Source organism: Fusarium oxysporum, chromosome V (assembly GCF_013085055.1).
Source record: "Fusarium oxysporum Fo47 chromosome V, complete sequence".
NCBI classification, from domain to species: Eukaryota; Fungi; Ascomycota; class Sordariomycetes; order Hypocreales; family Nectriaceae; genus Fusarium; species Fusarium oxysporum.
In genome coordinates this window covers 3,390,194-3,405,263 of record NC_072844.1, presented here as the reverse complement: position 1 = coordinate 3,405,263, position 15,070 = coordinate 3,390,194, and the positions used below count along the sequence as shown (strand labels likewise).

Here is a 15,070-nt window from a genome sequence, read left to right as displayed (position 1 = left end):
AAAGACGGAGATGATGAGTCTCCAGGAATCTAGATGCTACGCTTGTGCAACTGAGCACGTTGTGGCTCGAGCTTGACTGGGCAACGATCGCCCAGCAGCCGAGCACACGACAGCCCGAGAAGGAAAAGCGATGCGTGGTGATTTAGGTTGAGGAGATCAATCGGTATTATGTAGGATAAAATTCAAACCCAAATAGTCATTTCTTTCCGTGTGTCGGTCGTTTTACTTATCAAGAAACACGGGAGTAAATTGAAGTCTGAAAGGAGACGCTGCTTGCGTGGACAGAATGTGATGGGAGGGATGCATTGATGCGTTCAGTGGCTCAAAGCTAAACCTGACTGACGAAACACGGCCAAGACGTCAGTCGCCCTTGGTTACAGTCGCTACGAAACTTATCGGATCGACGTCTCAGTTTCTCTCACATGCTGTGGTTGTGGTTGTTTTACACGGGAATTGCCTCGACAGCATTTGATGCACTGTTAATGTGACTGAAGAGGTGGAAACATGAGCTGGCCACCTGTTGGATATGCCGTATCCAGATGCCAGATTCGATGCAATCCTTGCCGTAGCTCTACACCATCTTTTTTTCAAAAATTTCCTAATTCATGGCATCCTGATGCCGATTTTGGTTTGTGATGAAACCCTAGCAGACCTGACGTCGGTTCCCTTTTTTCTTGGGAGCTCAAGCTGTGATGTGACGTCATGAAGCGCTCACTTTAACGTCGAGCTAACGAAAGCTTTGACACGATCGCGGCATTGGCCACGATCAAGATCAGCCCACGCAGCCATTGACTGATTAGTTAGTTAACCTGGAGATTAGTCTAGCTTACCCAGTCTCGTACAGCAGCCGTAGAGAATTAGGAAACGAAGGGGAAAATCAGGGCACGCGATGTGTCGACTTCAATCAACAAAACGTCAAATTAGGCCATTACGTGTTATTGGGTCTGGAAATTGAGTTATGACGATTTGCAGCTCATGAGCTGGGGTTTACCTATGAGGCCATCATGTTAAAAGTCAGTGGAGAACGTGGGGAGCAAGCTAAACAATAACAGCTCCTCCAGCTCCATCTGCCAGCTTTTAAAATTCATCATTCCAGCCAAGAATGGGCATCCTTGTTTTTTAGTTGACGGGCAGAAAAGATATCGGAGGCTCATTGACATCCTTGTCAATTCCTTCAGCATCAGCTCTGCAAGGTGGGAATTATATCATGGGGCAGGGCAGATCATCGACGGAATCCACACTGGCGATCCGGAGAGGACCTCGGGAATAAGAAGATATCAAATTTTGAAGATACAACGTCAGAGTCAAATGCCAAAGTCAAAGTCAATGCCAATGCCATGTCACTCTCTTCGATTCAGTAACAGCACGCAAAACACAAGAATTCAGGAAGACAAGACGTACAGAGTCGGACCTGCACCACCGGCCAATTCTTGGCAGAGCAAGCAGATGAAAAAATAAAAAATGCATATTTCATTTTGGCTAGACTGGTGCCCGTAGTGTTGTCTTACCAGGCTTTGATTCAGCGAACCAGCCAGGGGTCTGTGAGACATGTCGCAACATTTGAAGGGTTTGCCTGGGGCAACCTTCTTTATGGGCCCATTATCTAGACGGTGAATGCAATAAATAATATCATCAGTAGTGAAGAATAAGCCGTGGCTTGTGATTATCAACGGCTGTCATCTTGTTGCTGGTCAAGAGGTCTAGATCGTCGTCGAGGTAGCATCGCGAAGGGTATAAACATCGAGGCTTGACCGTCTCCCCTGACGCTTCGAAACGCCTCTAATTGGGGATCAAACAGCATCATCATCGCAATGCAGAGAGTCTAGAGCCCACCCTGGTTACCTTCAGCTGCTGCCCTGGTACATTTTCTTCCCTTTTTTCCGCTTGTTTGCAGCTCGATCATCTGCTTGACCCCTGCTCAGGCTGGTAGGGTACCTTGCTTGGCCGTAGGGTTCGCTCCGGGTTTCAGTGTCATAGCCAAGCAGGGTGGTAACAGAAACCAGTGATTCAATGAATGTATGCCGATGCCAGTGCCAATGCGAGTGCCCAGAAAGAGTGCCTTGTTCAGAAACGATAGCGCATCGAGGTGCCTGTATTGTAAAATTGGTCTGTGGCCTGGCCAGTAGCGTGCGTTGGCGCTGGGCCTGGTCAACACAGGGCAGCTTTGCAAATCGACCGATGACGTCCTCGATCAACATCGTCGCCCTTAGCAAACGTCAACGTCACTGACCACACTCGCTTTCTCCAGCCCAGCCAAGACCACGCCAACCACTGCCCGGATCCAGCCATTACCGTGTAACTCTCGTACCTGCCTGTCACGGGCAGTCTCCCTTAGAAAAGTATATCTAATCCTGTCTCTCTCCTGCCTCGTACCAGGAGCTCTTTCTCTATTTCAAATCCCGTCCAATACCAATTCCTACCTAATACAATACCCAACTGCTTTGTGATACCCATCCCTTACCAGAGGATACCAAACAACAGCCTCTTCATTTGTTACCTACGCCTACGCTACGCAACGCAACGCAACGCATCCTCCCCTCCCATAATAAGATCAACTTCTGCTTCGTCTCTTATTCACTACATTATCGTCACCTCAACTCTAAAAAAGAGTTAACGTCCTAACATTTTTAACGTCATACTTTTCCGTGGCATAACGACTTAATAACGAGATACCCCATACACTTTTGCCCATCATGCCCGGAGCCCCAGATGTCAACAAACCTACAGACATCAAGACGAAGGAGGCCGATGTCAACCGAAAGCTCCAAGTCTACGGAATCATTTCTGCCTTCCAGAACGGCAAGGTTCCTTCGGTGAGTATTCCCTGCGCGATTCTGTTCTTCCTCACATTCTAACGCATTCTCCTCCAGAACGACCAAATTGATGTCGCTCTAAGCAGTTTCCTCGCCTCTCGCGCCCTCTCTGGTCGCCACGAGAAGCTCTCCGCTGAGGGTCAAGAGCTCGTCAAGGATGCCGCCAACGCCATTAAGCAAGCCAAGTACCTCCTTCTCTCCAAGAACGAGGGCAACCTGATTCAGGATTTCATCTGGCAGACCACTCAGTTCGACCCCAAGAGTGTCAACACACCCAATGCCCCCATCAGCAAGGACGCTGCCAAGCAGGATGGTGACCAAGCTCTTGAGGGTTTGAGAACCCTTGGCCAGCTTCTCATCACCAACGGACAGTTCCGAAAGCTTCTTTCTGATGCTACAGTCCTCTTCCGCGACATGGCTGGCGATGCTGCTACCAACGCTGCTGCCCGTGTCCGCCCCTCTCAGGAGCAGCTCCGACAGATCGACGAGCCTGCTCAGGACAATGTCTGGCATGAAGCTCCCGACTTTTCCAAGGACAACCTGAAGCAGCAGGCTAAGGGCTTCTACAGTGGAAACCCCAAGGAGGATGCCAAGGACGTCGCTTCCGCTGGTATCAACGCTGCCGCTCCCGGACAGCTCCAGCAGAACCAGCAGGCCAATGCTCAGCAGGGCACTTACCCTCAGGTCACCACCGGTACCGAGACCGGTAATGTGCCTTCCAGCTCCGTGCCTGCTTCAACCGACGCTGCTCGTGACGCCGCTCGCCAGACCGACCCCCAGGCTGGTAAGAGTGCCGCTAAGCAGGCTGCTGAGGCCAAGCTCGACAACAAGGTCGACCCCGAGACCAAAGAGAGCATCCTGCAGCGCAACGAGGAGTACCGTCGCAAGGCCCGCAACTACTTCGATAAGAAGATGCCTCAGGAGCGTAAGGACCAGACCATCTGGCGTCTCAAGAAGATGATTCTGGAGTGCCAGCAGCACGAGGACTACTCTCAGGCCATTCAGACTCTTCTGCGCCTGGCTGAGACTTACAGCCGCCACGGCCGCACTCTTGGCCAAGGCTCTACCGATACTGCCAAGGACGCACGTGGTGGCCTTGCTGCCGCCGAGCGTGACCTCCGCACTATCATTGAGCGATTCGCGAACGGCACCTCCACTGAGGATCTTTGGGAGGCCATCGGCCAGATTTACCGCGACGCTGATAACGACCGTGAGCTCAAGGACTGGTTCAAGGCTATGGACTCTTACATCCGCCGATGCCTCCTTCAGCAGGGTTACATCCTCGAGGATGAGTCCACTCGTGAGTGGGATCAGCTCTACGACCAGGGACGATACCTCCTCCGCAACAAATACCGCGGTCACACCGACCGTGTTGTCGATGAGATCAAGTTCCTTGCCGACCAGTTCGACCAGGACCCTCAGAACCATGCTTTTGCCGAGTCTCTCCAGAAGCTGTTCAAGGACCTTGGCAACGACCAGGATGGCAAGCCTGTCTTCAAGCCTCATCTGCTTAAGGACTTGAGGGATGTCATTATCCCTGCCGCCCTTGAAAACATTGCCTACATCCCAATTCCTCGAATTGAGTACACCGACTCCCAGGTCGATGCTATCATCGAGAACCTGGTCCTTGAGAGTGACAACTTTGCCCCCAACATCTTCGAGGTTTCCAGCGAGCACTACTTCCGATGGGGCCGCAAGAAGATCGCCAACAAGAGTCATCAGACCGTCGAGGTCAAGGTTGCTGGCATCCAGATGGATCTTCGTGATGTGAGCTTCCACATCAAGCGCAAGCAAGGTTTCCCTTCTATCACCGACACTGGTGTTGCTGACATCATCCTCCCTGGTGATGGCTTCTCCTTCAAGATGAAGGTGTCTACCGCCGACAAGAAGGATCGCCAGAACTACTTCAAGGTTGAGAAGGTCGATGTTGACTTCAACAAGCTCCAAATCAAGGTCAAGAAGTCGAACCATAAGCTGCTCTTCTCCTTGTTCAAGCCTTTCATGCTCAAGGTTATTCGCCCTCCTCTGCAGAAAGCTGTTGAAAAAGCCATCAAGGACCAGTGCAACAAGTTCGATCAGCTGCTGTTCCAGGTTAAGCAGGAGGCTGACCGTGCTGCTGCTGAGGCGAAGAACCACCCCGAGAACGCCCCCAACATCTACAACCGTTACTACACTGCTGCCCAGCAACAGTTTACTAAGGGCAAGAAGAAGGCTGAGGCGGCTGCTTCTGACAAGAAGGCCAACATTGCTATGACCAAGGAGGACAGCATCTTCCCCAACATCAACCTCCCTGGTGGTATCAGCACCAAGGCTACCGAGTACAAGGAGCTTGCCCGTAAGGGCGATAAGTGGGAGAGTCCTGTCTTCTCTATCGGCTCCGCGAAGAAGAGCACTGACATTCCTTCCGCTCCCAAGATCCAGCGCAAGGCTCACCCCGTGTCAGATCTTGGACCTAAGAACACTTCCAACGCTGACTACGACTTCTACCCTGCTGGTGGTAACACCCACACTGGTAATGGTGCGTTGAACGGCGGCAACGGTCTCCAGATTGGCAACGGTGCTGTTAATGGCAAGCACCCTGCTGGTTTCACCAATGGTCAGACCGGCCTGCCCACTGGCCAGATCAACCCCGTTTAAAATCAATGCGACGGAGATGCCATGTAGGCACAGGAAAAATAATAGCGGAGGATTGTTGACGTTATACCCATGCTCATGTACTTGAGTTGTCTTTATTCTCTTTGTTTTTGATACCACACTGGAAGCAATGACGATTGGTGGATAAAGCACGATGCGAGGATTGTGCTTGGTTAAGGAAAACTACAGGTTTATTAATTAGTGATGTGACGGCCGTTTCCTTTGTTACGAGGGTATACACGATTGGTTGATAGTTGAAATTGACTTCTCTACCGTTAATGTTTCTGTTCTATTGTGATGTGATGGCGCGATATGCAGCGTTGGAAGGGCTTCGAGGGTCGAACAAATCAATAAGTTTTCTCCCTGAAATTCCGTGGTTGGCCCTACATGCAATAAAAGCCCTGACTGTTGAACAAAGTGTACAGAATGAGGTCAATACTGAAGCCGTAATCAAACGTCAACGATCATAGTGGGGGTTTGTACAGAAAAGGTTTAGCGAGTACAGCCTAAAGACTACGTCACCACACCCTGAAGGTATGGCACTCCATGATTCTTGCCCTTTGAGGCCTCATTCACTTATTCATTGATCTAAAGTTTAACAATAAATCCTCCACTAAGAGTCAGTGGATCTTTCTCACAACGGACACTATATCCACTGACCACTGGAGCATCTCGTCACATCCATCAAAAGCCGCTGAAAAATCACATCTCACACGTCTATTTATTCAGACTCATCTCCCTTCCTCTATACGCCGTACGCCCTCGATGTGACATGAGATATCATGACGTCTACAAATCTCGCACCTGAGCAGGTGCATGCCTTATTTGATATCCTCACGCACCACGAAACATACGCAGAAATCCAGGGCTTCAAGGATCCAGATGCAGTCACAGGCTATGGCTATCCTTTCTCAAGAGCAACGGTTGAACCTCAAACTACACAAAGCGCACCCCCAAGCACAGGATGGAGGAGCTGGGCTGGAACACCTGTGAGCTCAAGACCCGGAACGCCAAAGCAAGGAGCAGCGAAAGACGTGAAGGAAACTCCTAGCGATGATGACGATAAGAAACCTTCTTCGTCTCCTATTCTTCAGACCATGTTAACGCGATTCATTCTGAAGCTTCCGGGTGTGCGAGATCTACCACGCGAGTTTTGGTCTGTTAGAGTACAGGGCTTGTTGACGAGACTCGGAGAGGCAGAACTTTCAGAGAGCTATGATAAGGGGGCTCTGGGGACGAGAAAAGTGCTTGCGACTGGGTCGAGTGGACTTCTTGAAATGGTTGGTCGAGGAGTTCTTGGTGGTGTCAAGAAAGCAAATCGACCGGACAAGTCTTCGGATAAGAAGGTTGAGTACGATCGGAGCAAGGCCGCAGACTTGGTAAAGGCGTGGGATGATGTTGTTGAGGGCTTGGTCTATGGAGGTTTGGCAGATGAGATGTTTGATCATTTCAGCAAAACTTCAGATCTCGAGAGTCATTCTCCAGTCATTGGAGCAGCAGCTGAATATGCCATCATTCAGTAAGTTTCACGTAGGATATTCCCTACCACCTCCTACTAACAAAACCAAAGCCTCGCCACCTTCATCCACCACATCTTTGTCCTCTCCCCAGAAGGCCAATATCTCCTCAAACTCCTCGAAAATGTCCACAACCTCATCCCGTACAAAATGGTCAAGCAGACTTTACGAATGGGCAATGCCGCTAGTATGATTAGCGCCATGATGCGCCTACTCCTTGCAAAGTTGAGCGTTACGAGCGTCACCAACTGGATCGGCTTGACCGCCAACGCCGACGATGGCATGAACCTCTTGCAGCGGATTATCTCATTAGTGTTGTCATGGGACGCTGGAGAGTTCCGAAAGAGTGCTGACAAGGTTGAGAGAGCTAAGGATCGACCGAGTGACGAGATGCTCGAGGCTATTCGTCAGTATATCGCTATGAGTCGTGATGAGCATAAGACGGTTCGTAATGCCAGCGAGGAACATGCTCAGTCAATTATCACCGCTATTTTTAACGGGTCCAATCCCACGTTAGCAACTCAGCTTGATGATCAGAAGCACGCGCAGTGTCTCGAGTATTATTCTGCTCTTCTCTCCGTGCGCGATCGTGAAAGCATCACAACAGCCTTCTGTCGCCAGCCTCCTGATCTCTTTACCGCGACTATCAAGGATCTATTTGCCGCCTATGAACCTATGATCCGCATGGTACACTCCCAGATAGATTTGCGGGAGCATGTCGAAGCGGGTCAATTGTTTATCGATGAGTTCATCAAGGCTGGCAAGCCGAAGAAGGACGGTAGCATGCCAACTGTGGACGATTACGTTGGTCTTTTCATGAGAAACCGAGGGCTCATGTATAGATGGGTCCATGCGTTTGCGGCATCGTGTCCTGATGTTTGGGAAGAGATGAAGAAATGGACCAACGATGCCGTACTAAAGTTTCGCCAGGAAAGAAAGCCTGTGCAAAAGACGAGCAATGCCGAGGCTGGAGAGCAGGCGAGCAATGGTACTGTTGATATGAGTACCATGGACGACCAACTGAATAAGCTATTTCAGTCGGTTCCTGAGAAGTCTCAAAAGGAAGTTCTCATTTCATTGGATAACCACGCCGCATACCTTGCGCAAGTCGAGGCCCTTTCTCTCTGCCGCCTACAGCGCATCATCGACTCAGACGATTCAGAATCAGGTAATATGTCAGGCCCAGGCATGTATCTCTCCCGATGGCAGAGTCTGCTAGAAGACACTGCTATAACACCAGAAACGCCAAAGGGGCCCGTCAGACATGGAAAAGATGTCAAGAATGCTCTCACAATGGGCAAGATTGGAGTTGAAGGCACGGAAAAAGCGAGAGAGGAAGCCCTCCAAGCAGCGATCGAAGAAGCTGAGGAGGGACCTGAAGCTCCCGATGTAGATGTGGTGATAAAAGAGCTGGCAGATGGGTTCAAGAAGCTGTTACAGGAGAGCGCTGGAAAGGATATGAAGTAATACGGGTTGAAGTGATACACAAGCGAAGGTCTCACGAATAATAGAACAAACGAATACACACGGATACAGGGTAAATAGTTGATAGCAATTTTTACCAAAACTAAGATAATGCCGTAAAATCATGAACTTGATGATACATCGATCCTGTGATCTTCTGACAAATGTTTCCCTTTCCGTGATAGATCTTTGCAGTATCCTCCCATTTCGCGGTTTGAGAAGTATAGTAGATTCTTCATCTCACACAGACAATGTTGGTTTCAGCCTTCCAAAAACTTGAATGACGCCTTGACAGAATTTCTGTGTCCTTCAACAGCACTCAGATAGTTGCCGTATGCTTTATCTGTATAAGGATTCTCGTAGAACACCCCCTGATCATTTTATCACATTTAATCAGCGAATAGAGTGAGCTCGTGAACTGGCTTTGGCTGAAGATCTCTCTTGAGGAGCTTCCGTTGAATAGCGTCCCAATGGTCCCAAATTGTATCGTCGTGGTGAGCGGTCTCTGACAATCTGTGCCCGGCGTCTGGGAGAAGCACTCCTTGCTCTAGAGTCATTCCTATCGCGTGGTCCACGAAACAGTCTTTTCTGCGCGCGAGGAAACGTATGTCGTTGCCGCTGTCGCTCGTCACCGTCGAGGAAATCTGCTGGTGCTTCTATAACCGGCGTCGCTGGCAGGGGTTTGCTAACTTTTGTAGCATTGGGAGACTTCTTGGTGTTGACTCTAATACTGGCAAACTCGACGATAGCTGACCTGGCGCCTTCTGGGCAGTCTTCCATCTGGCCTACTCTATAAGCGAGACCATCCAGAAAATCATCGATCTCTTGATTCCATGAAATTGGCGATGTCGATCGAATGTGGGTAAGGTCAATCTTCTCAACCTCTTCTTTGGCACTCTCGTCATCGGATATGACTTCTATGTCAGAATCATCAGGCAGGATATCTCCAAAGTCGTAGTCTTGAGGCTCAAACTCTTGTGCTCGCAGGGGCTCGCCAGGTTTTCGGTTTCGATCTATTGGCCTGATGATGTATTTCTTCATCACGAGGCGATGCTTCCATACAAGCCTGATCGTAACCCCAGTGGCGTCTTGCAATTTCTGTACAAGAGTCTTGCAGGGTTTGCAGAACTTTCGGGAGAAGTACACTTCGAGAACGGGACGAGATCCATCTTCCCAGCGGGCTTGTCCAAGTTGGTTCAGTTGCTTCATCGTGACGTTGTTAAAGTCTTTTGTGATCCCGAAAGTCTGGAGGAGAACGCAAATACCATGAACTGCGAGTTTGACTTCAACGTGAGACCCGAGAAAAATACCCTCAGTGTTTCCAGCCCTTCGGCCAGGGTTGTCAAAGGGTCTTCTCATGTTCAAACCAAGGGTCTTACCCATGGCCACGACTCGCCTTGTCCAAATACTATTTGGAAGAATGCCTTTCTTCTTGTCAAGTACGTCGCCGTATCGTCCAAGGCCATGACCTGATTCAGCTGCCGCTAAGACAACACGCTGAGATTTTGCAGACACAATGGAAATGAACCCTGTAGTTTTGTTTTCAAGTTGCCTTTCGATAGTAGATCTCCTGTTAATGGTCTTTGCTTGACGATGGCTGAAGACGAAGGAGATATTAGCCCCGAGGACTTGAACTGTAAGCTTTGTGGTTTCAGAGTCGATGATATGGTGGAAGTATATAAGGGGTGATGGGTTGCTAATAGCAGACACAAAGACTGGTAGAACCTCTTCAACTTCCTCCGAGCTTGACGCTGCTGATTGCGGTGTGTTCATTTTGCAAATTGGGAAAGGAGAGTTGTGCCTGTGAGTGAAAGGTGTATGAGTTTCTTGAAGGAGTTGAGGACTTGGAGTTGAAGTTGTAACACACTTACAGATCACTCCACTTGAGAAGCAGATTTTAGTGAAGAGAGTGAAGGATAAAAATCATCGTGATTCAGGGATGCTTCAATGAACGTGGATAAATATGATCATTCGCTTTGCACAAGTTGTGCTCTTGGGAGGAACTCGCACAACTCTTCAAAGCTGGGCCAAAACTGGCAATATGAGAGTATCCTTCGAGATCAAACAGCGAAGATAAGTCGTAACTCGTAACACGCGGAAATGGAGTTGCAAATAGAAAAGCTCAGCGCTTTGAAAGAAACCAAATCAGAGAACTCGCGATGACCTCACTTTGCGAAGGGGGAGATGAGAGCAACACTTGGAATCAGAGAAGATCTCATGAGATGCTGAAGATGAATAGAGATCACAAGAAGGGAAAGGGGTGAAGGGCATGCAATATTTACCGTGCCTTAACCCCATCTCCAGGAGGTAGTGTTTGAAGAGAGATCAACGAGAGATGATAATGAGAAGAGGGGATAAAGAGGGGTAAAGGAGATTCTTTCACAACTTGAATCAAGGTTACGACCATAAAACACACAAGCACATTCAAGATACACATTCACAAGAGCAAATCGACCATAAAATGAACGACAAGTTGGACGGGTCCAATTTGACCAAACCGAATGACCCAGTGTCGGGGGAATCTCATTCATACATGACAAAATCTATGACCCAACGCCCAATTCCATTGCCATTGCTACCTTTGACTTTGACCGGAAACCGCCAGTTTTTGTTTACTCGTCATCCTCCTCCTCCTCGGCCTCAGCGGTGGTCTGGGCAATTCGGTCCAAATCACGCTGTCCGGCCTGGGTGATGCGGCGGCCACCCTTGTCCTCGTCCTGCTCAAGGACACCGATCTTCTCAAGAGCCTGCATGACCTTTCGGTCGACGGAGCCGGAGGCATCGACGTGCTTGGAGGGACGGCTGCCACGGTTCTTGGCAGTGCCGTGGACCTTGCGGAGACGGCCAACACCGACGGTCTTGCGGAGGTAGACGTGGCGGGCGATGGAGGCGGCGCGAACGTAGAACCAGTCAATGTCCTGGGGAGGGAGCTCCTTGGCAGGACCAGTCTTGACGGTATCGACCCAACCTGAGAAAGTCAGTATTAAATAAGTATCGAAAGAGTTCAGAATGTCTTACCGGGGATGGGAAGCTTGCCCTGTCGCTTCAAGAAAGCAGAGTAGGCAGTGATGAACTTCTGCGCCTGCAGTCACAAAACCCATTAGCATGATTCCGTCGTCAGAAGTCTTTCGACTCCCTCGCGCCTGCTCCTCAATCCCATTTGTACCCAGCCCTTTGAACACAGCAGCCGACACAGCGTTTCAATTATCTTTTGATATATAATCATCGCGCTGCGCCAGCGCCATGGCGGGCTAGCGGTTCTCTTGGAAGATTGCGTCGCCAAGTCGTCGAGTAGAGATCGTGTGATTTTTTCGAAGTGTATTTCGTTTCCTGTGATGGGGGGGGTTTTTTTTTTTTTCAGGGAGTACCTACATCGACATCGCGAACGGTAACTCCGCCGGCCATTTTTGCGGTATTGTTGGGGTTGGGTGGGTGAAAGGGGAATTTGGTCGTTGGGTGTGGTTGTCGAAGCGTCGCGATAGTTGAGCTCGAAGATCTCACTTTACTAGAATCGTGGTCGAAATCCAATTATGGTCGCTTAATTTGGCCCAACCCTAATTGTGCGCTTTGATGCCTCGATTATGAGGCGCTAGCACACACAAGGGCTTTTTTTTTTTTTCCTTTAGGAATCACTTGCGGCAAATCTTCAGAAGGCCCTTGGCGAGCCCCATAATTTTGGATACACAGTGTTACGTACAGTGCTTGGGTTTATGCACTGCATAACAGAGTGGAGCCTCTCTTGTAGAATATCACCACTGAGGTTGAACCGATGTCCAAATTAGGCAAATATTCATGTAAGTGATTGGGTCCTGATCATCTGTTGCATCTGTGCAACTATTCGCTCTCACGTGGTTCCACATCTTTACTTTTACTTCGTCTACGTCACTTGCTGTTCACAATCTTCAACAGGGCAAACACGAGGAGATTCACTGTTCATCGGCTTTAAGCATCAAAAGAAAAAGGCTCTATTTCCTGGCCATAACTAATAGTAACAGGGTCGAAGAAACAGACCAGGTATCAATTCTATCCGTCTAACGCAATGCCAAATGAGTTTATTATGGCCCAACCTTATTCAGGTATAAACCTCGAGAATATCCATTTTAACCACTTTTCTTCCACACAAGTCTCCTTTAAGCCCACTTGGCAAGAATAGCCATGACAGCGACACCGAAGGCAACACATGCGAATGCGAGCAACAGAATCCTGATTGGGGCTTTGCGCATGTAAGGGTTGAACATGAACTCGTGGGCGAGGAGCTCTACAAGACCAGTGTACATGAGAATACCAGCACTGATAGCGTCGAAGATACCGTTTGTAAGCTTCTGGTCGTTGGCGTTGTTGGGCTTGGCTCCGATACCAGCCGCGATACCAATGGGAGTTGATAGAGCAAAGATGCAGCCGAGTAGGTAGGGCATCCACTGTCGGTTACTGGGCCAAGGAGCGACAGCCAGACGAGAACCGAGACCGAGACCCTCGAACATCTGATGGAAGACGAGAACAATCAAGAGAACGGTAAGCTCGTCAGAGGCGATCGTGCCGAGAGTAAGACCGATGAAGACACTGTGGAACACGACACCGAATTCGAGAATGAAGATGGCGAGCAGCTGACCAGCAAGTCCGCCCTGAGCATCACCCTCCTTGTGCTCACGACCGTGAGCGAGGTGGCTGTCACCACCAGGGGCATAGCCAGGCCCCATACGGTCACCGTTCTCGATGTCAGGGTTGCTGGGCTGCTTCTTAGCGATAAAGTCCATAGCAGGATCGAGCTCGTGGTCAATCTCCATTGAGTGGTTGTGCTCCATGTCGGCGTTGCTGAGACGAGCGGCGAGCATTTCGACAAAGAACATGACAATAACAGTCATGAGCGCGATGGCTTCAGCCCAATCGTAACCACCCAGTCGGTCCTCGAGACAGGGGTCGGTCAAGTTCTCGACAGCGGGAACAAGCAGGTGCATGAAAGCTGTCGCTATGATGACTCCGGTACCGATGAACTTGCAAATGAAGAAGGTCATCTTAGGTACCGGGATCGTCTTCTGGCGCGCCAGGAAAATGGGCAAGAGTGCGCCGATAGCCGAAGAGGCCATGATGATGAAGATGGAGCCAATTCGAAGACCTCGTCGGCCGAGATCGACGGCCTCGCCGCTGCAGGTATCAGCGTCGGCCATTCTGTCGATTAATGGATGTCGAGAAGGATAAAGGTAAGGATGCAGCGAGCAGAGTCTTATGGGAAGAGCGAGACTCAGAAAAGAGGTGCGGGCCTGTAGGTAGTAGGTGATGTGAGGTGGTAGTCGAAAAATATGTCGTCAAATGCCAAGGCGCAAAGATGCGAAGCCAAGGATTATCTAGATGCGTTGTTCCCTAAAAAGGAAGCGACCAAGGATAATCGCGCTGTATGATTCGAACGGTGTCGAGACGCCAAGGCGCGCGCTAATTGTTGAACTGCTTGCTTGGCCTGAAGCTGATTGCAACTCGATAAACCTGCGAGCCGCGATGGGTTTTATAATACAGCGAGCGTTGCGTGACGTGCAAAATAACGAGAGAAGTCGAAATTCGCGACGAACCTTGATGGCGCAGACTCGACTTATAGAAAGTGGGCGAACCGGCCTAGCTGACCAGGTTTAGCTTGACAGAGGGTCCAGCGGACGGAAGCGAGGTGCCGAAGGCTGTAGACTAGATTTATTCGAGCCGCAAGCGCGTGGGATGATTGATACTGAGGGGTGGGTTGTCTAGGACCAGGGGTTTCTTGGGACAAGATATAGTTACTGCTAACGAGATAGGCGTGATATCTCTTGGACACATGCTTACGATGAGTCTTAAAGTTAAAGTAATAAGGTTAAGAAATCGAGAGTAGAAAAGCGAAACATCGTTGCATCAAAGCGACTGAGTTCGTATATGCAAAGCTTCTGGACTTTGGTACTGAAGCAAAAGAAGACTAGAAAACTCAGCACAACTGATAACGTCTTGCATTATACCCTCTTTGGCCCCAGGTCCGCTGGATGAACTCTATCACAAACCGTGTTTTAATCACTCGCTACTCTCATCAATAATTCACTCCAATGACAAATTCTCTGTAACACTCGGAGAGTTAGTTATTCACGTCCCAGGAACATGGAACTCGGCAACTGCCACATTCCTTGGCATCACCGTCATGATCCACTGTGACCAAAAGGTGTGACTTGAGATGTGATAGCACATTCTGTCTCTGGTTGAATCTTGAGCCGTAGAAAAAGACGAACGTGGTGGTTTGAGGTGGGAGTGGGTCGAATTAAGGTGAGGACCTTGATGGCCATGTTAGCCTCGTAAAGCTCGGCTAGTACCGTTTCGGGCTGTAGAAGTTTCTAAGCTGTGGCTGGTGATTCTTCAGGTACAGTTATCACATGGTGACATGGGTGTGTTTGCTAGAAAAAAAAGCATCATATGACAGTCAGCATTGCTGCAGTCTCTATATGACTGTCCCTGATCATGAGTCACTTTAGGTTACAATAAACGTCACACGAATGGAATCAATGTCAAAAAGAGCCTCAATCTCAAAATGTGGCGTCATTACCCGTTATCAATCAGCAGGCACCTTATTGGCTCGCTAACTCCAGCAGCCACACTTGACATTCCGGAGAAGATCGCGGAGACCATCAAGGTTCTCAA

General features: G+C 49.5%; 5 protein-coding genes across 5 annotated transcripts; 2 read left to right on the top strand and 3 right to left on the bottom strand.

The window, feature by feature from the left end:
* The first annotated feature begins 2,319 nt into the window (after nucleotides 1–2,319).
* FOBCDRAFT_261207 (uncharacterized protein) lies at nucleotides 2,320–5,726 on the top strand. Its single transcript, XM_031184854.3, has 2 exons — nucleotides 2,320–2,813; nucleotides 2,871–5,726. The coding sequence occupies exons 1-2, from the start codon at nucleotides 2,694–2,696 to the stop codon at nucleotides 5,448–5,450; spliced, it is 2,700 nt and encodes an 899-aa protein (XP_031040496.2). The 5' UTR covers nucleotides 2,320–2,693; the 3' UTR covers nucleotides 5,451–5,726.
* Nucleotides 5,727–6,225: 499 nt separating this feature from the next.
* On the top strand, nucleotides 6,226–8,483 carry FOBCDRAFT_293684 (uncharacterized protein). The gene is made up of 2 exons (XM_031184853.3): nucleotides 6,226–6,966; nucleotides 7,018–8,483. Exons 1-2 carry the CDS (start codon nucleotides 6,230–6,232, stop codon nucleotides 8,429–8,431), a joined length of 2,151 nt encoding a protein of 716 aa, XP_031040495.2. The 5' UTR covers nucleotides 6,226–6,229; the 3' UTR covers nucleotides 8,432–8,483.
* Nucleotides 8,484–8,562: 79 nt separating this feature from the next.
* On the bottom strand, nucleotides 8,563–10,201 carry FOBCDRAFT_261205 (uncharacterized protein; the record flags this gene model as incomplete). The annotated part of the gene is made up of 1 exon (XM_031184852.3): nucleotides 8,563–10,201. The coding sequence occupies one exon, from the start codon at nucleotides 10,199–10,201 to the stop codon at nucleotides 8,822–8,824; it is 1,380 nt and encodes a 459-aa protein (XP_031040494.2). The 3' UTR covers nucleotides 8,563–8,821.
* Nucleotides 10,202–10,890: 689 nt separating this feature from the next.
* On the bottom strand, nucleotides 10,891–12,013 carry FOBCDRAFT_224275 (ribosomal protein S19e). Its single transcript, XM_031184851.3, has 3 exons — nucleotides 11,801–12,013; nucleotides 11,447–11,510; nucleotides 10,891–11,396 (listed from the first exon to the last, which is right to left on the bottom strand). The coding sequence occupies exons 1-3, from the start codon at nucleotides 11,831–11,833 to the stop codon at nucleotides 11,041–11,043; spliced, it is 453 nt and encodes a 150-aa protein (XP_031040493.1). The 5' UTR covers nucleotides 11,834–12,013; the 3' UTR covers nucleotides 10,891–11,040.
* Nucleotides 12,014–12,377: 364 nt separating this feature from the next.
* Nucleotides 12,378–13,968, bottom strand: FOBCDRAFT_37722 (Zinc/iron permease). Its single transcript, XM_031184850.3, has one exon. The coding sequence runs from the start codon at nucleotides 13,591–13,593 to the stop codon at nucleotides 12,559–12,561; it is 1,035 nt and encodes a 344-aa protein (XP_031040492.1). The 5' UTR covers nucleotides 13,594–13,968; the 3' UTR covers nucleotides 12,378–12,558.
* Nucleotides 13,969–15,070: the final 1,102 nt, after the last annotated feature.

Excerpts from the sequence above, each read along its gene's own strand:
- FOBCDRAFT_224275 (XM_031184851.3), bottom strand. The coding sequence starts at position 11,833 with ATGGCCGGCGGAGTTACCGTTCGCGATGTCGAT. Across the intron at positions 11,511-11,800 it reads TTACCGTTCGCGATGTCGAT|GCGCAGAAGTTCATCACTGC; the intron begins GTAGGTACTCCC and ends TTGTGACTGCAG. Across the intron at positions 11,397-11,446 it reads GGGCAAGCTTCCCATCCCCG|GTTGGGTCGATACCGTCAAG; the intron begins GTAAGACATTCT and ends TGACTTTCTCAG.
- FOBCDRAFT_261207 (XM_031184854.3), top strand. The coding sequence starts at position 2,694 with ATGCCCGGAGCCCCAGATGTCAACAAACCTACAGACATCAAGACGAAG. Across the intron at positions 2,814-2,870 it reads AGAACGGCAAGGTTCCTTCG|AACGACCAAATTGATGTCGC; the intron begins GTGAGTATTCCC and ends ATTCTCCTCCAG.
- FOBCDRAFT_37722 (XM_031184850.3), bottom strand. The coding sequence starts at position 13,593 with ATGGCCGACGCTGATACCTGCAGCGGCGAGGCCGTCGATCTCGGCCGA.
- FOBCDRAFT_293684 (XM_031184853.3), top strand. The coding sequence starts at position 6,230 with ATGACGTCTACAAATCTCGCACCTGAGCAGGTGCATGCCTTATTTGAT. Across the intron at positions 6,967-7,017 it reads GCTGAATATGCCATCATTCA|CCTCGCCACCTTCATCCACC; the intron begins GTAAGTTTCACG and ends ACAAAACCAAAG.